General features: G+C 36.0%; 4 protein-coding genes across 7 annotated transcripts; 2 read left to right on the top strand and 2 right to left on the bottom strand.

The window, feature by feature from the left end:
• Window positions 1–1,109: 1,109 nt before the first annotated feature.
• Window positions 1,110–5,270, top strand: LOC113041195 (torsin-1A-like). Its single transcript, XM_026199595.1, has 5 exons — window positions 1,110–1,442; window positions 2,008–2,273; window positions 3,793–3,968; window positions 4,114–4,247; window positions 4,348–5,270. The coding sequence occupies exons 1-5, from the start codon at window positions 1,298–1,300 to the stop codon at window positions 4,590–4,592; spliced, it is 966 nt and encodes a 321-aa protein (XP_026055380.1). The 5' UTR covers window positions 1,110–1,297; the 3' UTR covers window positions 4,593–5,270.
• Window positions 4,982–13,056, top strand: dnajc16 (DnaJ (Hsp40) homolog, subfamily C, member 16). Of its 4 annotated transcripts, none has more exons than XM_026199592.1 (15): window positions 4,982–5,100; window positions 6,003–6,197; window positions 6,303–6,369; window positions 6,448–6,775; window positions 6,857–7,041; window positions 7,126–7,230; window positions 7,312–7,470; window positions 8,476–8,606; window positions 8,696–8,873; window positions 9,425–9,607; window positions 9,752–9,828; window positions 10,255–10,335; window positions 10,416–10,505; window positions 10,863–11,033; window positions 11,111–13,056. In XM_026199592.1, exons 2-15 carry the CDS (start codon window positions 6,022–6,024, stop codon window positions 11,517–11,519), a joined length of 2,340 nt encoding a protein of 779 aa, XP_026055377.1. In that variant the 5' UTR covers window positions 4,982–5,100; window positions 6,003–6,021; the 3' UTR covers window positions 11,520–13,056. The 4 variants fall into 4 exon arrangements, with proteins under 4 accessions (XP_026055377.1, XP_026055374.1, XP_026055375.1 ...); XM_026199589.1 differs by having other exon boundaries at window positions 10,860–11,033; XM_026199590.1 differs by having other exon boundaries at window positions 4,984–5,100; window positions 6,017–6,197; window positions 10,860–11,033.
• Window positions 12,594–16,716, bottom strand: agmat (agmatinase (putative)). Its single transcript, XM_026199594.1, has 7 exons — window positions 16,246–16,716; window positions 15,384–15,586; window positions 15,244–15,292; window positions 14,962–15,157; window positions 14,124–14,303; window positions 13,678–13,762; window positions 12,594–13,598 (listed from the first exon to the last, which is right to left on the bottom strand). The coding sequence occupies exons 1-7, from the start codon at window positions 16,551–16,553 to the stop codon at window positions 13,525–13,527; spliced, it is 1,095 nt and encodes a 364-aa protein (XP_026055379.1). The 5' UTR covers window positions 16,554–16,716; the 3' UTR covers window positions 12,594–13,524.
• Window positions 16,717–17,204: 488 nt separating this feature from the next.
• Window positions 17,205–22,420, bottom strand: pink1 (PTEN induced kinase 1). Its single transcript, XM_026199593.1, has 8 exons — window positions 22,064–22,420; window positions 20,988–21,266; window positions 20,747–20,850; window positions 20,481–20,663; window positions 19,603–19,766; window positions 19,351–19,475; window positions 18,819–19,049; window positions 17,205–18,261 (listed from the first exon to the last, which is right to left on the bottom strand). The coding sequence occupies exons 1-8, from the start codon at window positions 22,418–22,420 to the stop codon at window positions 17,971–17,973; spliced, it is 1,734 nt and encodes a 577-aa protein (XP_026055378.1). The 3' UTR covers window positions 17,205–17,970.
• Window positions 22,421–23,430: the final 1,010 nt, after the last annotated feature.

Raw genomic sequence — 23,430 nt, 5'->3', positions numbered from 1 at the left:
CTGGACTTTACATACTGAACAGAACTGTGTAAATAGTAGTTAGGTGGTAGATATTTATATTTCAGTACTGTAGTACATTATAAAACAGTATGCAATAACAGTGTGTTTAAAGTAATGCAACTATTATTATTAAACTAATGCAACTAGCCACCTAATAACACTGTATTATTAACGAGACATTTTATTTCCAATTTTCAAATATTTCCTTTATTTTTATTGAAAATAAATGTATTTCTGATCTGATATGGGGTGGGAAAGGGAGTAGACTAGAACAAGTTATGGTAGAGGGCGGCCTTGAACTCGGGTGCAGTGTCTTCAGATGCATACATCAAATAGTATACACACAGCATACTGCAATATAGTAGGAGTTGTGTGGTAGTATGCGAACACAGCTTCTGTATTGATTTCAGGATACTTGAGTTTTTGGTAAGATTCTGGCAGATTCTGGTAAATACAGTATAGGTCGTCCGGGTTTTTGATGCATACAGAAAATTTGCACACTATGCACAGCATACTAGTATCTGTTGACATTCAGGGCTGGAGAGGTCGTCTCTAGGTGCTGAGTGATAAGACTTTCAGTTTTATTGTCGTCGGCATCTTTGATATTACTTGGTCACTGTTGCTATGGTTACTGTTAAGGAAAATGGGCTTGACACCCGTTGCATGTTCAGACAGCATTCGAGACTCTTCTGTAAGTTGCTGTGTGAACAAGACATTTCAATACTCACGACTGTAAAGAAAATGTGAAACTGACAGTCTGAACGCAGCCAAACATAAAATAATTGAAAACAGAAAATTATTTGTATTAAATTTGAAATATTTCAAGATTATAATTTTGGATTTATGGACATACGGTATTTATCTTTGCACCTTATATATGTTTATGAAATTAATTTACACTCGTGTTTATTTACATATGAAATATCATTGCATTTTTTTCTTAATAAATGTTAAATGTTATAATACAATTATTAATTTTTAATATTGCATCGTCTACCTATTAATTTCTCTCTATAAAAACCTCTGGCAGCAAACCACTTGATGAGGAAGGTTTTGGTATCGCTTCCTGAATGAAGGAAAGGGAAAAAAACTTCCTGCAGTGGTCATGGTGAATTTGATGTCAACGTACCGAGGACTGGAAAAAACAAGAAAAGCCTGTTTTCTTTCTTGTAGTTAGTAGCCTATATAAAAGCCTGACGGGAAACTAAATATTTGCGGAAGGAGCGTCAGTTCCCCTTCGAGTTCCTTCCAAAAACGAAACCGTGACTTAAAGAAGCCTGGATACGTCGCTTTCACAATGAAAGTGCATTTGTTAATAGTTTTATTGCTGGTGTCTAATATAACATTATCTTCAGGTGTTCTGGAGTTTTTCGCAGCTGCTGCATCTTACGTGATTCACAAATTTTATGAACGGGATGATTTGCGTCCTTATGACTTTAAACGTGAGTAAAACGGCGAAATAACATAGGCCTATCATATGTTTTGACGATGGATTTATGAGTTGTTTATGTCCCATCATATGTCAAAAATATTCCTTTGTTTCCAACAGCATGTTTGCGCTTATCGTGGGCTATAACTTTCCATATGTATTTTTTCTTTCTTAAAAAGGATAACGTTTTTATCCTTCATAGCACAGACGACAGGGTTAAACTTACTTCCCCCCCCAAACTATGGTTATGAAGTTGATAGCTCGTTCCCAAGGCATTATTGGTTGCACATGGCTATATCAAATCTTCTTTCCAATAGTGTTTACACAATAAAAACTGCATGAATGAAAGAAATTGAGAGGGACAAAAGAAAATGAGACTCCTGTGTTGTTCTTCAAGATAGTTCCCTCTGAATTACAGCAATATTTAGTTAGGCCTAAATGTTATGTTAAAATTACCCTTGTATATATTCACACCATTTTAGAGGTTTTTGCGCGATATAATTTGTGACGTGGTAAAAGTGATAAAAAGGTTATTTTGTTATTTTATTTGTTGACTTCACATATCTTCACGTCTTTAGGTTTGGAGAAAGATTTAAGAGACTCTCTCTTTGGGCAGCACATTGTGTCTGACGTTGTACTGAAAGCTGTAACATCATTTATGACTGACAGCAACCCAAACAAACCGCTGGTCCTCTCTTTCCATGGGACTACAGGAGTTGGGAAAAATCATGTTGCTAAAATCATTGCAAGAAATGTGTACGAAAAAGGGGACCAGAGCAAGCATTTTCACATATATATATCTGAGCATCATTTCCCACACAGAAATAAGCTAGACTTATACAGCGTAAGTAAATAATTTGTAGAGTTTTTAGCTTTGGCCTAAGACTTATAGCAATAATTTATAACAACTGACTTATACAGTGGGGCTCGAAAGTTTGGGCACCCCTTGCAGAATGTGTGAAAATGTGAATAATTTTCAAGAAATAAGAGAGATCATACTAAATGCATGATATTTTTTATTTAGTTCTCTCCTGAGTAAGATATTGTACGTAAAAGATGTTTACATTTAGTCAACAAGACCAAAAATTGCTAAAATTATTAAAATAACCCCATTCAAAAGTTTGGGAACCCCTTGGTTCTTAATACTGTGTGGTGTTACAGTACCTGGATGATCCACGACTGTCTTTCTGTTTTGTGATGGTTGTGCATGAGTCCCTTGTTTGTTCTGAACAGTTTAATTGAGAACTGTTCTTCTGAAAAATCTTTAAGCTCCTGCAGATTCTTCAGTTTTCCAGCATCTTTGCATATTTGAACCCATTCCAGCAGTGACTGTATGATTTTGAGATACATCTTTTCACACTGAGGACAATTGAGGGACTCAAACACAACTATTAAAAAAGGTTCAAACGTTCAGTGATGCTCCAGAAGGAAACTAGATGCATTAAGAGTTGGGGGGTTGAAAACTTTTGAAGATGGCCAAATCTTTTTTATTTTGTTGAAATATAATGTTTTCCCATTTAGTTCTGCCCTTCGTAAGCAACAGAAGATACTTGTATGTTTCCCGGATCACAAATAAAGTACAATTTACCTTGATCTTCAAATTCCAAAAGTTTTCACCCCCAACCCCCCCCCCCCCAATCTTAAGGCATTTTGTTTCCTTCTGAAGCATCAGTGAATGTTTGAACCTTTTTTAATAGTTGTGTTTGAGTGCCCTCAGTTGTCCTCAGTTGTCTCTTAAAATCATACAGTTACTGCTGGAAAGGGTTCAAATATGCAAAGATGCTGGAAAACTGAAGAATCTGTTTAACAGTTATACTCTTCATGCACAACCATCACAAAACAGAAAGACAGTCGAGGATCATCAGGTAACAGCACACAGTATTACGAACCAAGGGTTCCCAAACTTTTGAATGGGGTTATTTTAATAATTTCAGCAATTTTTTGTCTTGTGGACTATATGTAAACATCTTTTACGTACAATATCTTACTCAAGAGAGAACTAAATAAAAAATATCATGCATTTAGTATGATCTCTCTTATTTCTTGAAAATTATTCACATTTTCACAGATTCTGCAAGGGGTGCCCAAACTGTAATGTCCAAAGGACAAATGTACTCAGAGTTGGCTAGACAGGTGGGGATTTGGGTCATGTCCAGATTCAGTATTTTCAGTGGAAATAATAATGAAAATCTATTTATTTATTTTTTTAACCTGATAGAATATTTAGCCCATGCATTATTCATCACTGCATTAAAAACATAGTAAATAATATATTTAAAATTGTAATACAAAAATAAAAAATAATGCACATTTTTGTCAAATGTCTGTAATAAGTAATTCCTCTAACTGGTCTGTATATTCAGGCACAGCTAAAGCAGTGGATACATGGAAATGTATCAAGTTTTCCCCGCTCCATGTTCATATTTGATGAAATGGACAAGATGCAACCACAGCTGATCGATGTCATAAAACCTTTTCTAGACTACAATGTCCGTGTCGATGGAGTGTCATTCCACAATGCAATCTTCATTTTTCTCAGGTAAAGCCCTCAAAACATCAATGGTTTGTTTTTTGTATTCAACATATTAGCATTTGCATATTCGAACACAGTGGCAATTAAATGTCTCTACTGTCCCTAACGAGTGAAAAAACGAATTATAAACTGTCTCTCTGTTTGTTTATAGTAATGCAGGTGGGAATGTGATTACTGAAGTGGCTCTGGATCTCTGGAGAGAAGGCAAAGAGCGGGAAGAGCTTTGGATGAACAGCAAGGAACTGGAGACTAGGATCCTTCAAGACATCTTCAACGATAAGAACAGTGTGTACTGAAAGACATATATATATATATATATATATATATATATATATCTGTATGTGGTTGAATTGACTTTTTTTTTATGTCTATGCATGTTTTATAGGTGGATTTCTGCACTCTAGTATTATAGATCATCATCTGGTTGATCATTACATTCCTTTCCTACCTCTTGAGCTGAAGCATGTACGTCAGTGTGTCATGGCTGAGATGAGCCATCTGAACATGACCCAAGACTATGATCTGGCAGACAAAGTGGCCAGAGACTTGCCCTATTTCCCTGTGGAGGAGAAAATCTTTGCTGTTAAAGGCTGCAAGTCTGTCAGACAGAAGTTGGTGCTGTATGATTAGCAGCATGTTGCCCTACTGTTTTGACTGTTAGTCCTATTAATATTTAGGTTTTAATGAATTACATTGCCATCTGGAGTTTGAGTTATTCTGCCTCTTGAGTTAAGACAACCTCTTTATTAAACATTTGAAACAATTTGTATAGTCTGTTTAGATTTGGTACCACAATCTTAGTCCTAACATATTTTTGAAGAAGCCACACTTAGTGGCATTTTATACATCACTTTATCATGGTGGAAGTGTTTTTGCAAGTCATGGTAACCAGATACCATATTTGTTAAAATACTATATGTGTTACTGCAATAAACACCATGGAATAGAGAGAGACTGCGCAGTACTTTTCTCTCTCTCTCTCTCTCTCTCTTTCTCTCTCTCACACACACACAGAGAGAGAGAGAGAGAGAGAATGTTTATGCCGCTTTGAATCTTTGCTAATGTTAATGCGCATGTCTCATGGTCTATGAACGCGTCACTCAGATGGATGGATGAACTTCTGTCACCATTAATAACGGTAGATTCGTATTTCATTCATGTTGTAATGGTTTCCTCTCGTTTTGATTTCATATTCGTGATAAAAGAATGAGCTAGATATGCTAACAGGCTAGCTAGGATATTCCAGTTCTGTCGGATATTTACCTGCATGTCCTGCCTTTTATTACCCTCAGAACGCGATTTAATGATTCTTTTCTTTTATCATTGAATGCCTTTAATGTCACTTTTCTGTAATAGTCTAAACGCGACTATGTGTCACTGACATCCGATGGAAACCTCATTATTTGCATGACAGCTTTGAAAGTAAATAATGGATCATCTCTGTAAATAATAAAAAAATCAGTATGGACAAATTAGGTTTTATTATATGTTTTTATTATGTGCGAAGGCAGTTCGATAATAACATATTTGACCAAACATGAAATTGAAATACATAAGTCGTTATGAATATTTCTTTTTATTTGTATATATATTCACTATTATAACAGTATTATTTAGGCTATATAACATTATAGCCTAATAATTATTAAAATATTGAATTAACTTTTATTTTTATATTTTATTTTAATTGTTGTACTTTAATAAAAAAAAATCTAATATTTATATTGTACATTTTACTCCAAATACCAAAAATGGAACAATGGATATATTTAATTTCTTCATTTATGTACAAATTGATGTATTTACTCTTCACATTTTGTTCTATTTATTTTTATTAAATTTTTTCATATAAAAAAATTCAGGATAAAATATTTCATGTGTATATTTTTCTATTTATCATCATATTTGGTTATATTTATGATGATTTTATTAGAAATTATTTTAAATTCATTTGTTACATTATTATTTTCAGATTTAAATGTTTATTTTTCAATATTTCATACGTATGTATTTCCCCCATAATGTCTTGTAATATAATAGTTTTTGGGCAGCAGAACAAATGGCCATGATGAGGATGGTGGTGCTTTTGCTCTCTGTGATGATGGTCAATGTGGTCCTGATGGATGCTAAGGTGGAAAGCACTGCAGAATTTGATCCATATAAAGTTCTTGGAGTCACCAGAAGCGCAAGCCAAGCAGAAATCAAGAAAGTGTATAAACGCCTGGCCAAAGAATGGTAAGAGTGCTATTTTTTTCTTGCAGATTGTAATATTTGTATTATATATATTTTATGTCTAAATGAGAATGCTACACCATGGTCATATTTCATCTCTACTGTCAGGCATCCTGATAAAAACAAAAATCCTGAAGCTGAAGACATGTTCATCAAGATTACAAAGTCTTATGAGGTACTGCAGCTAATAAAGGCTAAATAGATCACATGTTGTCAGAAGTAACACTGATGTTAACTTCATGTTACTCCTTAGATCTTAACAAACGAGGAGAAGAGAGCCAGCTACGATCGTTATGGACAAACAGATAACACTCACCCCTATGGACGCCACCATGGTTTCCGCCACTTTCATGACAACTTTTACTTTGACGAGTCTTTCTTTCACTTTCCCTTCAACAATAAGGGTGGTCGGGATTTTGCTGACAGCAAGTACACATTGCACTTCAACCAGTATATCAATGAAGTTGTGCCTGACAGCTTCAAGAGGCCTTACTTGATCAAGATCACCTCAGACTGGTGCTTCAGCTGCATCCATATCGAGCCAGTCTGGAAAGAAACAGTGCAGGAATTGGAGACTCTAGGTTGGACAGTTCATATTTTCACATCAATGTTAGTGAAATGATCACTTCCTCCAGATAAGTTGTTGTTTTTCTTATCTCTAGGGATTGGAATTGGTGTGGTCGATGTTGGTTACGAGCGGCGTTTAGCAAATCATTTGGGAGCACATCAGACTCCTTCGTTTCTTGGTGTCGTCAATGGAAAAGTGGCTTTCTTCCATTACGCTGTTGTAAAAGGCCACCTGATGCAGTTTGTAGAAGATTTGCTGCCACAGAGACTAGTTGAAAAGGTTAGTGAACATCGTCATGCACTCCTAATGTCTGTATTTTTATCTTCTTCTGGTCTCAAGCTTCTCGTTCATTGATGTCTGTAGGTTACAGACAAGAACTACCAAGAGTTTCTGAAGAGTTGGCATGAGTTGAACAAGCCACATGTTCTCCTGTTTGACCAAGTGCCTTCGGTCCCTTTGCTTTATAAGGTAGAGTTTGATAAGTAACCTCCAGATTTGCCAGTGTTCAGCCTATACACCAATGATTGATTGTTTGCTTGTTTCTAATAGCTTACAGCATTTGCCTATAAGGACTATGTGCAGTTTGGATATGTGGATCAAGGTCTTTCTGAGACCGCTGACCTGTTAAGAAAATTCAACATAAACACTTATGCACCAACCATGCTTGTCTTCAAAGAGGACATTGAGAAGCCTGCAGATATTATACAGGTAAACCTGTTCCCTTGGCTACTGTAGGCCACATTGTTCGGATAGTGTTGTTGTTGCTGGCAAAAATAGAGCAGTTAATGTCTGACTTGTTCAGACTGTTCAAAGTTTAGCAATTTTGCATCCAACTATTTTTATCTGTTATTTAAGTCATTGTTAATTATGTGATAAGGTGTGCTGGATACTTGTCTTAGAACAGGTGTGTCAAACTCAGTTCCTGGAGGGCTGCAGAGTTTAGTGCCAACACTACTCCAACACACATACCATTCAGTTTCTAAATAAACCTGAAGTACTCGATTAGCTGGATCAGGTGTATTTAATTAGGGTTGAATCTAAACTCTGCAGGGCCTTATCCCTCCAGTTTGACAACTCTTAAACCCGAGACACACTGCATGATTTTTGGCTATCCCAGACAAAAGATTGGCATCGTGAAACAATCGTGGCGATTTCTGTGATCGTGGCTCATAATCAGTGGTCCTATGTCAAACAGTGAGAGGGGTTCAAAGATGGCCGTTGTCACAATCTTACGACCAAAGATAGCCTATGATAATTTTCTGGCAGCGTCTGAAATTCAGCATGTTCATCGCACAGTGTGTTTGCAGTGACGACCTACGTTTACTGACCAACCAATAAAAATGCGACATGGCGCTAAAACATAGAACTGCTTACCTCAATCTCTTATTTCTTCCACTTTTGCCGATCCCATTTTTTTCCAGCACACATAAAAACTACGCAAGACCGTGATAACGGCCGTCTTTGACCCTCTCTCACTGTATGACATAATGGCACTGATTAGGAGCCACAATCACAGAAATCACCACGAATGTTTCACAGTGTTGTTTGGGACAGCCAAAATCGTGCAGCTTGTTTAGGGCTTTAGTCTTGAAACAACAACAACAACAACCATTCAGATTGGGGCTTCAGCAATATCTTTTTTTGTTTGAGATGTTTGAGAAGTTATAAATATGTTTACCTTTTGACTTTCAATAAAACATTTGCACCCCTCAGGCTAAAGGGATGAAGAAGCAGATAATAGATGAATTCATCTCCAACAACAAGTTCCTTCTGGCCCCTCGTCTGGTGAACCAGAAGCTATTTGATGAGCTTTGCCCTGTCAAACAGTTCCATCGTCGCAGGAAGTAAGATGGATTTGTAAAAATGAGTGGAGTTAATCTGATTCTACATGTTAAAAGGTCTTTTCCAATAGTCTGCGATGACTCTTCCACAGATATTGCGTTCTACTCATCACTGGTGAGGAAGAGTCCTTCACCACAGGAAATGAAGCCTTCCTTTCGCTAGCCTCCGTGAACACTAATGATGTGCTGCGATTTGCTTACGTCTACCAGCGACGTCAGCAGCCCCTATGTGATGTTCTCTTGAAGAACAAAGACAGCACACCACCACAGGTAGACGGCATCTTCTCCACGCATTTTTGTTTCGAGAAGAAAATACTTGAGCATTATAGAGGTTGACAGATATGTTTTTTCGAACGATTGATCGACATTATTAGTTTCTATTTGCATCAATTATTCCAGACAGAAAATGGAACAATACATTTATTCAAATCAATCATTTTGATTTAGAAATTGCTACAGGATTCCTAAAGTTTTACCCATTTAGGTTCAGATTAATTTGTGTTATTATCTTTGTTTGATTATTATTTGGAATTTTTGTTATTTAAAATGCTACATTTTGGCTCCATTTGCATTTCTATTTTAATTTTAATTGATTTCATTTGAGATAATAACAATACATTCAGGATTAAGTGATTTTTCTTTAGTAATAAAGCACTATTTTACATTGAATTTTTACACTTAGTCTACAAGTTTTAATGGATGATAAAATTACAAATTGGTTATTGGCCTGTTTTCCCATTTCAGTTATCAAAATTGGCTAAATCCACTATTGGTGCATCTCAAGTGTGTAACTCAATGAAACTTTTGTGTGTATTGGGCAGGTGGTGATTCTGGAGAGGCGTAACGGAGCTGGGAAGATTCTATATAAGCCAGTTTCGGGAGGTTGGAATGGCAGTAAGGAAGACAAACACAAGCTTCTGGAGGAACTGGAAAGACTGCAGAAGGATCCCTCCATCCTCAACAATGATGCCTTTCTCCCAGAGCTCAATAATGAGTTCACCTCTGTGAGTCTCTCAGGGTTTGCGTTTCGTGGAACGTCTTTAATTGGGAAATTAGCAGTGACCTTGTCCTATATGCATGTTTCAGTAGAGATCTAGATTATATCCAAATTTACTGGAACTTAATTTTGCACATCCGTTTGTTTTCAGATGTTTTTAATAAGATGGATTTACACTGCATATGACTACTTGTCTGAAATTATCGATGATCTTCTTCACAATAACTGGTAGGTAAATAAAATGCTGACTGACCCTACGCTCTGCCCTTCTTTTTTACTATTGCTAATTCAGGTAATACGCTTTATGAAATATGTGACTCTGGACCAAAAAAACAGTCTTATGTTGCACATTAAGTAAAGATCACGTCCTACCATAAATGTATCAAAAATAAATCAAAACTTAAAATATATTAAAACAAAATTTTTGATTAGTAATATGCATTCCCAAGGACTTCACTTGGACAACTTTAAAAGTTTTCTTTTTTTTTTCAGATTTTCAAATAGTTCAAAAAATTTGAGCCTTACAGTATGACTGGATTTGTGGTCCGTGGTCACATATCTCTTAGCGGCGGAAAGCAACAGTTGTTAAGGTGGGAATAGGTCAGCAATATTTTTGATATTTACTGTTCTAAGTTATTTTCATTCATTTCGCAGGCGTGAGATGATGCCCCTACTGTCTTTGATATTCTCTGCACTCTTTATTTTATTTGGCACTGTAGTTATTCAGGCTTTCAGGTAAGATTTATTGCCTTCATAATTCTGGTATGTTAGATAGGCAATGAGGAGACATTGAACATTGCTGTTTCTAATTTCAGTGACTCAAGTGAGGAAAAACATCCCAAAGCAAAAGCAAAAGAGGCATCCAATGCAGAGGATGGTTCGCCGAACACCTCCAGCACTTCCAGGTTCTTTCGTATATTAAGTTTGGATAAACCCAATAAATAAATTTAACAGAACTTCATCTATTTCAATGATGCACAATGTATAAGTGCCATGGCATTTATTGGATATTAGTGAGTTAGAAACAATACTGGATATTTATTTATGCATGCTCATTTCTCTTCTTTTTATGCTGAGATTATTTATATAATTTATTTATAATAAATATATAAAAATTATATTACATTTGGAATTTTAATAATATCAGTTATTTCTTATCAGCTATAAAAATAACATAAAACAATTATTTTATATTGATGCAACCCTAATTTATTATACCTTAAATGCTCTCATTTAAACTTTTTTTTTTTTTACCCCAGCAGTCGCCCACCAAAGAAAAGCTTTGTGGAGGTGACAGAGTTAACCGACATTACATACACTAGTAACCTGGTGAAGCTGAGGCCGGGTCATATTAATGTAGTTCTGGTACTTACTGATCCCACAAAGAACATCCTGCTCAGCAAGTTTGCCAAGGAAGTTTATTCGTTTACTGGGTGAGCCCACATTGCATGCTGTACCTTGAAGTCACAATGCCTTCAAATTTATATACTATGTATCCTCTTCTTCATAGGAGTTTCACCCTACACTTCTCCTTCCTAAATGTGGATAAACACAGCGAATGGATGGCGGCCGTGTTGGAATACGCCCAGGACGCCATGCAAATCGACACAGATGAGGACGAAGTGGGCAGCCGCAAAGTAGACTACACAGGCTATGTTCTAGCCCTCAATGGCCATAAGAAATACCTGTGTCTTTTCAAGCCAGTCTACACTGGTGAAGACTTGGATAGTAAGCCGGAAGAGGAAGGAGGAGGATCCCGGTCCAGGAAGGGCATGACACGCTCTCGATCCACAACTCTTCAGATCCACCACAAACTGGATCGACTCGGACTCTGGATGGAGCGACTGATGGAAGGGACCCTGCCACGGTACTATGTCCCAGCATGGCCCGGTCTGGACAAGATCACTGTCAACAAATAAAGCCTCATGGAAGCTAATAACCCAGTTGCATTAGAAGCATCCGATGGCTTGAAGCTGCTCAGAGCCAGACGCTCTATGTAAGACTCTGCAGAAGTGACTTTGGCTTAGCATTGTTGAGGAAAGGAAAACTGTTTGGAGCACTTGAATTGCCACTGATGTTGACCTCTTGGAAATCTTTACTTTAGCTACTCTAATGGAGGGCTTTATTTATTTTGAAAGGCTGTTGGTTGAGAGGCAAAATACTCATACAGCTAGCCTAGCTTTCGATTTGAAACATTTCTGCTCCATGAATAACACTGCAACATGCTGCTAGTTGAAAAACAGCTAAATAATGTAGCGTAACAAAACATGATCACTGTAGACTTTTAGTCCTAACTGGTTACTCATGACAATGCTGTGAATTTTTATGCTTTACCATTACAATGAGACGCTTACATAATTTTAATTGATTACCCTTGATCTACAAAGTGCAATATTTTATGCTAACAATTTACAACAGCCTTCAATGTGTTAACTTTAGTTAATGCAGTGAATTAATTGAAACAATGCACAATGCTTTCGCAGCATTGATTAATTATGGATAACGTATATTTCTATAGTAAATATACTAATACATTTAACTAATTTCAAAATTGTGGTTTATTGTTAGTTCATGATGCTAAATGCATTTAACCAATGTTAACGAACTGTTACCACATTTTAATGGTTTACTTGGAATTCCTTACCCCCCTTAAATAATATAAAACCAAAATCAAATACTTAGGCAATTTTGAGACCTTTAAGAAAAGTTTGTTATAATTCAAAACAAAACTAAAAATATAAAAATCTGCCATTTGGAAACCTGCACCATTCGTAATTTTTTAAAATAATTTTAACAAATTTTCCCTTCTTTTTTCAGTGCAAATTTCTTAGCATCTTCCAACTGGCGCAACTTTACAGCAATACCCATAGAACATGAACTGTGCTTCAGTCCCAAGATGTAAATAGTTACATATCATTAAATGTATATGTAAAAAATATAATATGGATTTGTGTCTCTAAAATATAAGAAAGATTCCAGATGTTCTTAGCAGATTGATAGTGTAAGTAAAGGGTGAAACAGCTCTTTATTAACCTGAACAAGTCACATTCAGTTATATAGTGCAGCTATAAAACGAGCAGGTAAAGCTTTAAAGAATGACAAAGAGATCCAGAAACCTTTATAGTTTCAAGTTGTGTTTAGATTAAAAATGTGTTGTGGCATGCAAAGCATACTCTCCACAGTACAAAACTGAAGAAATAATACATACTTGATCTGAAGTATTTTGTACTATGCATTTCATGTTTGCTGTAGAAAAGCGTTTGTCTCCTTCATGTTGTGATGTTTCATTTGTTAGCAGGATTTAGTGGTTAATGCATTTGATTAGCTATTGCATATGCACAGAAAGGTGTGGGTGAGTTAAATCCACTCCTGTATGAAGTCTTCCATTACTGACATATTTTGAGCGATGAATTATATTACTTTATTCATATGGTGTTCAATGAACATTCATTATACTTTATAATTGATTATGCAGTATTGGTGCCATTATACTATATTAGCATTTTATTTGTGTTTTGCAATGCACTGGTAAATATCTTAAATTTAAGATAGCATTAAATCATGCCAAATTTTCATGGCTTATTTACTCTGTATGACTAAATGTATTTATGTCTGTGGTGTAAAATATGAACTCTGCATAATGTTATGTAATTGTTTTATTTATTAATCGGTTGGAAAACTATATTATCAAATAAACATCAAATGTTTTATTTTCATCTCTGATTTGTTTATTTCCGAGAATTGTCTGTCCATACGCAATATGAATTTTCTTTACTGTGTTCATAAATTGACATCATGACACTGTTTTGCTAATCCAAATTAAGGTATTCGTTTCTGAAAATAATAATAATTAAAATAACCGATTTTGTGCAGAAATCATGGATATGTCACTGCGCAATTATTTGAGACGTCCCACAAACGCATTCAATAATATTTGACTTTTGGAAGGACACACATCATCTCAAAAAGGAGGTTAGCCCCAGTCAAAGCAGTGTTTCCTGTGGAAAATATAATGTCAATAATACAAATATAAATAATACAAATATAATATAACTAGTTTTATAGGTCATACAGTACCTGTGGTGTCATAAGGTGGAGAAACCTCAACTAAATCACAACCCACGAGATTAAGACCTCGACAACCTCGAATGATTTCCAGACCCTAAAAAAAATGTCAAAATAAGTTATTCTTAACACAAAAGAGTGTCGATTGAGAGCCATGTCTCTATATTTCAGTGTGCTTTTAACCAACCCCTAAGGTTAATATTAAACTTTCACGCGCAAAGTCTAAGGGCTGCTCTTGGCTGTATCTTTGATCTGTAAAGTATAGTACAGTATGCCAGATTAATACTGTGTCCATTTTCCAAATCACTTGTTCTACAGTATATATTGGTTTTATAGTGTGCAGCTAATTTTATGTCTATTGGAATTATGATTAACATAAAGTGGTTTAAAAGACCTTCATTAGTTGGTTTAAGGGTGCAGGGAGTTTATTCTCAACTCGATGAGCAGGTAACGCATACCTGAATGGGTGTGAGGCCAGCTATCTCAGGTGTTCCTGTCCCGGGGGCGAATGCAGGGTCCAGACTGTCTATGTCAAAGCTGAGATAGACCGGCCCGGTCCCCATCTGTGAGCGAACCTCCTCCATGAGGGGTACAAGAGACTTGTGCCAGCACTCCACAGCTTCCACTACACGGAAACCCTGGAAAGACCCAAATCATTACAAATTAATAAATCAATCAAATAAAAGTGAATTTGAAGAATTTGAAGTGAAGATTTACATGCATATAAGCCAAATACAAATATTATGAAATGCATATATCACATTTTTTAATATATGTCGAATATATCAAATTAGAATTTTTTTATTGCATTTCTATTACATTTTTATTTAAGTGTATAATATGGCTATAATATAACAGACAGAGACAGACAGACAGGATAATGTACTTCCAATAGTTTGTTATCACATTTGAGGGATAATGTATAATTAATTACACTACTTTTCAATGCATAAATAATGTCGGACACATGTAATAGTAAAAATGTTTTAAAATCGAACCTGATTATCTTAGAATGCATTTGAGTGTAAAAGCAATCATTTCCGCAACAAGACGAAGACTTCAATATTATTGCTGTAAGCCTATTAATACTGAAGATCTCCCGTTTGATTTTTAAGTACTTGAAAGATAATTGAGGCGATTGAATGACTGATATGAGAAATGTTGAAAAAATCAAATATGGCGTCAATATAGAGCGGTGGAACTGTGACGTCACTTTGTAGGCCAATGAATATTACATTGTAATACATATGAATGATCTATTTAGAGCATGAATTATTGGTAAAAGCATCATGATACCTGTGCTCGGCTCCACTCATAATTATCTGGAGAATAACCCGAGCCTCTGAGCCCGATCTGGACGACCCTCTTGCAGTCTAGGAGCCCCTCATCCACACAGCGTCTGAAAGGGGTCCCGTGGCCAATTTTCTCACCCAGAATCATGTCACTAGTGTCTGCATGGGCATCCACATGTATTAGGCCCACTGGACCATGCCTGAACAGCAGAGATAGCATAAATTTAGACTAAATGTGAATGTGTATTATAAAACTAGGAGGGGGACCTCTCGTGTTTTCACCAACCTCTCAGCAACGGCTTGTAGAATTGGGTATGCAATTGTATGATCACCTCCTGGGAGTCCAAGACAAGTGGAGAAGTAACATATTAAAAGTAGACTCAAACCTGATCCAAGTATTCCTGCATGTTGAAAAGGTTTTCTCACCCATTGTAAGTGGGATGCAGCCGGTGGCCACAATTTCACGATAAGCCTCTCGTATTTTTTTGCAGGTGTCCTTCAGGTCAAAGAGATTGACATTAACGTCACCGATATCTGCCACCCTTATTGATTCATATGGGGCCGCTCTTGTCCAGCCATTGTACAATCTGATCATAGCGGATTCTGCCCTGATGTGTCTCGGACCAAATCTGTATCGAGAGCAAGGGACTCAACTCATTTTTGTTCATGAATATTTTAACCACATCATAATATATATACAGTGTATGTTTTATTATAAGCATGCTGTAAATATTGTTATAAATAAGAAAAATATAAAACTTACAATTCTTTATTACATTTTTTTTTAAAGTATGTTAAATGTTATACAAATATATTTTAAAAATTATATATATATATATATATATATATATATATATATATATATATATATATGCATAAATAGTATGTTTTATTATAATCAAATATCTAAATACAAATATTAAACTGAATTACAATTCTTTATTATATTTTTTTGTAATTTTTTTATGGTTTTATACATAGTAATATATATGTAATAGCAGGGGTGAGCCAATCCTGTTCCTGGAGATCTAACGTTACCTTTCTGTACAGTTCAGCACCAAACCTGATAAAACACGACTGAACCAACTAATTAGGATCTGAGGGAGCACTTGATATTTACAGACAGCTGTGTTTGGCACCCCTGTGCTATACCAAAATACACATAGCAAATACAATATATGTGTTTTCATTAAATATTAAACAATTATACAATGCCAAACTATCGCAGACATTTGTGCGGCACTCGTGACTGTGTGTGATACAATATTCATGTTCAGTATAACGTTACCTTGCACCGGGACGGTTGGATGTTCCGGTGTCAATCGGAACCCCGACGAACGCCGCGTCCAGTCCGTCCGCTGTTTCCTGAAACGGTAATTTGCACATCGTCGCGATTCCGCTGACCCTCGCCACAAACTCCGCGCTCGGTGGGACATTAAAGCCTGTCCCGGACATTCGGCGCGTGCAAGACACATTGCTCTGATCCCCGTTAAAGTTTCCCTGTCGTACGACTCTCTGAGAAGCACACGCTTTAAAAATGTGAGATCCACCAAAGACTGCTCGAGTCTTACTAACGATTTTGATCGAAGAAAGCATGATCAGCTTAGCGTGAAACCAACCCCTGCAGAAATTAGTGAAGAAATCAACCGAGCTTAGAGGTCCGTTTTAACGGAAAGCTTTCGCAAATGTGTAAACGCAGTTTTCTCTGTCGCTTTTAGCTCAGGCGATTCAAAATGAACTTTTGCCCCTGGCGCTATGAGGGGCTGGACTCTGTGTTGTTTTTCACAATCAGACTCTCCACTGCTCCTACTAAGAACCGGTATATAGCATGCAAACTACATTATGAATAACATTTTAATGAACGATACTGAATATTTTTTATGTCCAAGTCCAACCAATAACGGTTATGCAAAAAGGATTTTTAAATAATTTTATTTCTGCATTTTGAAACAACGACAAAAAATGTTAAAACAAAAGTTTACAAGAAGAACTGAATGTGCATTATAATTATAATTATAATTAACAACTACAATAATAATTATTATTACTAATATTAAATTCAAACTGCTGTTATTTATGCAGATTTGTTGATAAAATCTGTCAAAAACGACATATTTCAAAATATTTTTTTTATTTATAAATATTTAAGCAATCATGTTTTTCTCTAATGTGAGCAATAAATTACATTTCTCTCTCTCTCTCTCTCTCTATAGCTTATATATTGTCCGATGCATTTCTGCTAAGAGCACTGGTGCACTATACACCCATTTCTCTTGGGCAATGCAATTTATTCCAAAGTAATGCAAATATCACAATGATAATACACTGCAGTGTAAATGTTAACATGTAATTTATCGTCAAACTATTTTATTGCCACATGCAAATAAACACATTATTTCCATACTATTGACATTTTTTATTGTTTTTTCCATTTATCTCCTTTCCAGGCCATGTACCATGAAGTCAACGTGCATTGAAAATGCACCCTGTTTACTTTTAATGCACATGCACTATGACAGTTCATCTAAACAAGTTATTCCAAAGATTGTAATAGTGAATTCATCCAAATATAATCGCTTGCTCAACCTCTAAAGTGACATCACAAATCCCAATTCCTTTTTAAACCCCTCCTACCAACTCTGCTCCAGTGACACATTTCATGATGCTATCAGTTACCAAAAGTTCAACTCAAATTTGTATTAAATATCCTGTCAGAAAACCACCAACTGTATAGTTTATTCTGCATTCATTTGCCTACTTTTTAAAGCAATATTCAGTATACTGTCATATACTGTGGATATTAATGCATTACATTATGCGTGAATTTGTACATGGTTTAAGCTGTTATTCTAAAGAGTCATCAACAGCATAAAGTTTTCCTAATGTATAGTAAAAAGTGCAAATGCATAAACTGCCATCACTTCAAAATATGTCAGTGATGGACTTTAAAATTAAAGTGCTTCTACAATCTACAGAGCTGTGCTTGCTTCTCTAGTAAACACTCACTCACACACTAAGGCTCAGTGTAGTGCACCAGCAGTGATTTCCACTGCTCTTGTCCGTACATGAGGAAGCTGACTGCGGCGCGGAGGTCCTCCAGGTCTATGTTGGCGAGGAAGCATCTCTGGAGTTCAGCTTCCACGGAGCTCCCGCCGGACCCTCGACCCTTCAGCAGCACCACAGCAGACTGACACAGCAGCCAGTCCTTCAGCTCCTCCATTCTGGCCCGATCCAAGCTGGCCAACACACGCTTGCCCCACAGGCTGATGTGAAGCATGTTAGCGGCCACACGAGCACTGGGGCGCTGCAAACCATCAGGGACATGAGGAAATCAATCAGTCAATCAACTGCTTTATCTTCTTAGTTTTTATATTCAAGAGTTTCTCTATGGGTAAACCAGAGCCTGACAGATTTTACAGCATCATTTTTATGACTGATACAGATGATTTTTATGTTGTGTCCGATAACTAATATGCAGAAATTATTTTTAATTAGGGTTTTATTTTTGCTTAAAAAACATGATAGTAATATTACAACAATAAAGCATGCATTATTACTACTATATATATAACATTTTGGGATTTAAAAAAAAACAAAACAATTACCTACACATTTTTTTTAATATATATATATATTTAATATATATATATATACATGCTTTGTAAAAACAAAAAAAACAAAAAATTCTATTAAATATGTATAAATATATTATATTATATTATATTATATTATATTATATTATATTATATTATATTATATTATATTATATTATATTATATATAAAATAAGAATTGGCTTTGCCAGTATATAAGGTAGTGTTTCTTTATTTCTTTTTTTATATAAGGTATGTGAATATCATACCTTGCGAGTGTTTCTGCGTAGCAGTAGCTTCACTACTAGCTGTACATCATCAGGTGCAGAAGCAGGAAGTGGAGGAAGCTGTTGTTCCTCATAAGTGCGACTGTCCAGGCCCTCTGAGCTGTAGAAGGGGTTCGGCTGACCGAAGAGCTCATAGGCGATGGCCCCTACAGCCCAGGCGTCTGCTTTACAGTAATCTATCATCACCCCTGGACCTGGAACTGCTGTGGCCACCTAGAGGACAAAAGCATCATTAATACATTTCATTTGATACAATTTTAAAATAAATAAAAAAATTCAGTAATAATCAGATAAATGCTTCGCAAGAGACATTATTGCTGTCACCTTTTCCTTATATTTAAAATGTGAACTTTTGTTTGATTATAAATGGAAATATAACATTTAACTTAAAATGCCAGTAAAAAAATGTTCACAGGTCAAGCAGAAATCTGAATTACTGGCCTGAAAAGGCCAGCAGAACAAGTCCTTATTGTTGAGCCCTGACACGTTGAGTGTTATTCCAGACATTTCTCACCTCAGGCGCCATCAGACAGGCGTTACCTCCTCTGTTAACCCAGCAGCTGTTGAAGGGCAGCTTGAGGCCCAGATCCTCTGCCAGACAACAGCCGAAGTCAGTGATCACCAGTCGGGGACACCCGGCTTTGAAATAAAAACACATTACAGCAATGTTACAATTAATGTGATTAAAGCATTTACTTAATGCTGGCAAAATGCTGCAAGTCTACATTAGCATGAAATGCTGTCTGCCCTGTCTAATGACTCTTACTGCGGTCAAACTCCAGGAGCACATTGTCTGATTTGAGGTCTCTGTGAGCGATGCCCTGTTTGCAGAGATGATCCACCCCTTCCAGCAGCTGCAGCAGCATGAGAGACGCCTGCATCCGGTTCGGCACACACACCCCCAGGTACTGCCGCAGGCTGCATGGGTAACTACAGCACAGACATCAATCAGGACTTAACAGATTCAACATCTGACCACAAGCAACATCCAACAGAAAATGAGTCTTAAGGCCTGTTTTTTTGTTTTGCATGTAAAACATAGATTTAACATATTACAAATTTAACAGTAACTAATACATAAACATTATTATATAACACATTCTAATAAAATATATTATTATATGCATTATAATAATATATCATTATTTATTATTACTTATGTTGTTATTTTTATAATAAATAAACACAGTACTAAATAATGATACTAATAATTATTATTAAATAATGTAATAATATATATTTTTTACATTTTTATTTAATTTCGTTTTTATAACAAATGCATCAAATATACTTACTATAAATAAATGTAAAAATAATTATTATCATTATTATTTATTTGTATTTATTTTGATATTTGTTTATAACAAACACATTTTATAATAAATCAATATAATAAGAATTATCATTAATTATTTGTATTTATATTTTGTATAGTTTTTTTTGTATAGTCATTTAATTATATTTATTAATTTAATATTACTTTTATAACAATCCAAATAGGAAAAAACATATATTATAATTATTTATTATGATAATGAATTTGTTATAAAGTAATAAAATAAATAATATGAAATAATATTTTCCTATATATAATGTGTATATGTATGTATTTGTTTTTAACAGGGTTCTATCATGTTTCCTCACTTCTTCATGACCAGGAACAGTGTGCGATTGCTGCCCAAACCCAGTGGATTGAGTCGGGCAGGCAGGACATCGGGGTACTCCTCCTGAGCTCCAGGCAGCAGCGGGACTTCAGCAGTGAAGGCCCGGTACACTGTGACCACGTTGGGATGAGCGCTCAGTCTTTTAGGCACCATTCCAAAGTGGCTGTAAAAATAGCAACGCCATTGGCAATGATTCAGTCTATTTTAAGGCCATGCTGTACTGCTAAAGTCTACATATGAACTCACCCATCCAGAGCAAACTCTCCTTGCTCTTCTGTTAAAGCCTGTGGACATGCAGGAACCAACTCCATAGACATAGAGCGAAGGATGGCGTCACTTGATGAACCAGCCTATTGAATAGTATCAGATGTTCATTAGAAAAAACTGTTGAGGGATTCTGGAATACTGTATTGTATATGCATTCTACACAAAATCAAAAAATTAATTTTATTCCATAATAGAATGCTAAAATATTCTAAATCCTCACCCCAATGTTCCACATCATTTTCATAGCTAAAGGAAAGCTGGGTGTAGCTGAGAATCGAAGTGGTCCTGCTTTCTTATCATCATCGTCTGTTTCTTTCTGGCTGAGTTCCACCAGTGAACACTTCCCGCTCTCTACAGGGGGCGCGAACGGAGCCACTGCCTCATACACCGCTGCATTGCACCCCTTCCCGATCTGTTTCCCAATCACATAGTCCTCCAACTTGTACCCCAATGTAGAAGACTTCAGAGGCGTCTGGAACTTCTTCTTTCTGAATACGGCCTACATCGAAAAAACATTGTGGGTAAACATGTAAATAAGCCTGTAAATAAAAAAAAAATTCTGGAATTTATTTAAATGAAAATTAATAAAGAAATTTTATTACATGCAATGCTGACAACTAAGTAATGCATTATGGATCCGATACAACTGCTATGATATAATTTGCATATATTTATGCATATCATTTGCATGTGTGCTAGGTCTAATAAACTTTAGAAGAAAGTAGTAACCTGATGTGATGGATAATGTCAAATAATGACATGTAAAACATGTAAATTATTGATACTGTTCAGTATTTTGTAACCAGACTTGTTTTCTTAATTATGTTTCAATTACATTTTTATGAATTACTGTAAATGTAATATCGCAATGTTACATGCAATAAGTGTTTTACGCAACAAGGAGTAAATAATGCAACACTGTAATAATATTATATTAATATAACAAGTGTAATATTATGTGTTAAAGTATAATAATATATACATTACCAGTCAAAGTTTACAAAGTGCTGCATTTATTTGATGATACTGATATTACAATTTTTTTTTTTAATTTAATACATTTTAAAATGTTATTTATTATTGTGATGGCCAAGCCATATACATTTAAATAACTTGTTTATTTTATATTTGTGCAGTTGGTTTATGCAGTTACGTTTATTACCAAAGCGAATACATTTTGTATGCCTTCTCTCTTCATGACCATGTCACTGTTTGAGCAACAGGAATGCTCAATTATTATCCAATATCATTATTATTAGATATACAAATGTCGTCATTGTTGATGATGTTTTTCACCTGTATCTCCTGACACAACGCAGCGCTGGTCCTGTCCTCTTCCAGCTGCTGTTCAATCAGCCCCAAACCCACCCCAAAAGCCAGGAAAACAGCTCTGTTTCTGGGAGCACCACCTCCAAGCCCTCTCCTGAAAGCCCCGGACTGGAGCTGGGCGGCCAGCCCGCTGAGAGACCGGCGGAAGAAGCGGAACCGAGCGGGCAGGAAGGTCTGCGGCTGGACGGTGCGGGTCGAGCGGGACACACGCAGCCTCTCACCGCGGAGCTTCGCTGCCACACGGCCGGCTGGTCTAAAGAGCCCCAGCTGGAGAAGCGACCTTCCCAGCTCCAACCCCCGACTGAGAGCATGTTTCACTGACATTTTGAGCCGAGTAAAGAACTAATTTTCACGATAAGAGAAATTAACCGGGCCTGTTTACCGACACAACCTCTCCCTACATTATTTACTCAAGGACAGTGTTTATGTAACGCTCATTGGTCCACAAGATGTCACTTTGTGTTGTTGACTTTCAAAATAAAGGTCGGAAACGTATTTCACAATAAAAGTACATTAATATTAGTATCAGTAAAAAGTCCAAAGGGGTGAGTAAGTTATTAACCTCACAGCAGAACAACATAATATGGTAATTTGTTTATCAGTTTATATTTATGTATTTTTAATTGGGAAATAATACATTTATACATCGATTCAAATTTTACATTTTAAATCTATACTGTACACCTGGTTTGTAACATGAGTTATAGCTTTATTTTTATTACAGTTTCGAATTGCCAACAGGGTTTTTTCTTTTCTTTTCTCAGGTCATCAGGGCCAAATGAATACGGCAGGAGCTCTCTCCTATGTCACCAGTTTGTAAGATCCATCAGATTTGGACATATAAACGTCCCCCTATGAGCCAAACTGTAAGACAGATGACATGACCAGTCTGTTAAGTGACAGTATCAAAGGAAGCTGAAACATGATTAGTGCATTAGGCTGCTTACATACTTTTGCCATAGGTTTAGTTGTTAGCCACACCTAAATTCATAATGGCATTTCTTTAAAAAAAAACCTCAGTTTGTCATTGCCAGGGGCAGATCTAGAAAAATACTGATGGGGTGGCAAGAAGGGTGCAGGAATTTTTGAGGAGTGGCAACATGTGGCAGATGGATATATACTGAATTTCGTCATAGTTATCAAAGTTTGATGATAAATATATGTGCACACTACAAAAGGACATCATTTACAAACTTAATCTCATGCAATCAATGTCTTGCATTTGAAACAGTTATAACAAACATTATAACTGTCAGTCAGTTATGGGGATCGCAAACCATTTGAATCAGTTCGGGAGTTCGGAGCGGGTTCGCGAATCATTTGAGTCAGTTCGG

This window comes from Carassius auratus, chromosome 23 (assembly GCF_003368295.1).
Source record: "Carassius auratus strain Wakin chromosome 23, ASM336829v1, whole genome shotgun sequence".
Classification (NCBI taxonomy): domain Eukaryota; kingdom Metazoa; phylum Chordata; class Actinopteri; order Cypriniformes; family Cyprinidae; genus Carassius; species Carassius auratus.
This window is presented reverse-complemented; position numbering and strand designations above follow the sequence as displayed.

What these genes read in the sequence shown, in the direction of transcription:
- agmat (XM_026199594.1), bottom strand. Translation starts at nt 16,553, where the DNA reads ATGCTTTCTTCGATCAAAATCGTTAGTAAGACTCGAGCAGTCTTTGGT. An exon ending in CTACAAGCCGTTGCTGAGAG is followed by an intron (nt 15,158 to 15,243) that starts GTTGGTGAAAAC and finishes TCTGCTGTTCAG; the next exon opens with GCATGGTCCAGTGGGCCTAA. An exon ending in CTGGCCTCACACCCATTCAG is followed by an intron (nt 13,763 to 14,123) that starts GTATGCGTTACC and finishes CATTTTTTTTAG; the next exon opens with GGTCTGGAAATCATTCGAGG.
- LOC113041195 (XM_026199595.1), top strand. Translation starts at nt 1,298, where the DNA reads ATGAAAGTGCATTTGTTAATAGTTTTATTGCTGGTGTCTAATATAACA. An exon ending in ATAAGCTAGACTTATACAGC is followed by an intron (nt 2,274 to 3,792) that starts GTAAGTAAATAA and finishes CTGTATATTCAG; the next exon opens with GCACAGCTAAAGCAGTGGAT. An exon ending in GCAATCTTCATTTTTCTCAG is followed by an intron (nt 3,969 to 4,113) that starts GTAAAGCCCTCA and finishes GTTTGTTTATAG; the next exon opens with TAATGCAGGTGGGAATGTGA.
- pink1 (XM_026199593.1), bottom strand. Translation starts at nt 22,420, where the DNA reads ATGTCAGTGAAACATGCTCTCAGTCGGGGGTTGGAGCTGGGAAGGTCG. An exon ending in AAATGATGTGGAACATTGGG is followed by an intron (nt 20,851 to 20,987) that starts GTGAGGATTTAG and finishes ACTATTCAATAG; the next exon opens with GCTGGTTCATCAAGTGACGC. An exon ending in CCTGTCTGATGGCGCCTGAG is followed by an intron (nt 19,050 to 19,350) that starts GTGAGAAATGTC and finishes TTTGTCCTCTAG; the next exon opens with GTGGCCACAGCAGTTCCAGG.
- dnajc16 (XM_026199589.1), top strand. Translation starts at nt 6,022, where the DNA reads ATGGCCATGATGAGGATGGTGGTGCTTTTGCTCTCTGTGATGATGGTC. An exon ending in AAGACAGCACACCACCACAG is followed by an intron (nt 8,874 to 9,424) that starts GTAGACGGCATC and finishes TGTATTGGGCAG; the next exon opens with GTGGTGATTCTGGAGAGGCG. An exon ending in GTAGTTATTCAGGCTTTCAG is followed by an intron (nt 10,336 to 10,415) that starts GTAAGATTTATT and finishes TTCTAATTTCAG; the next exon opens with TGACTCAAGTGAGGAAAAAC.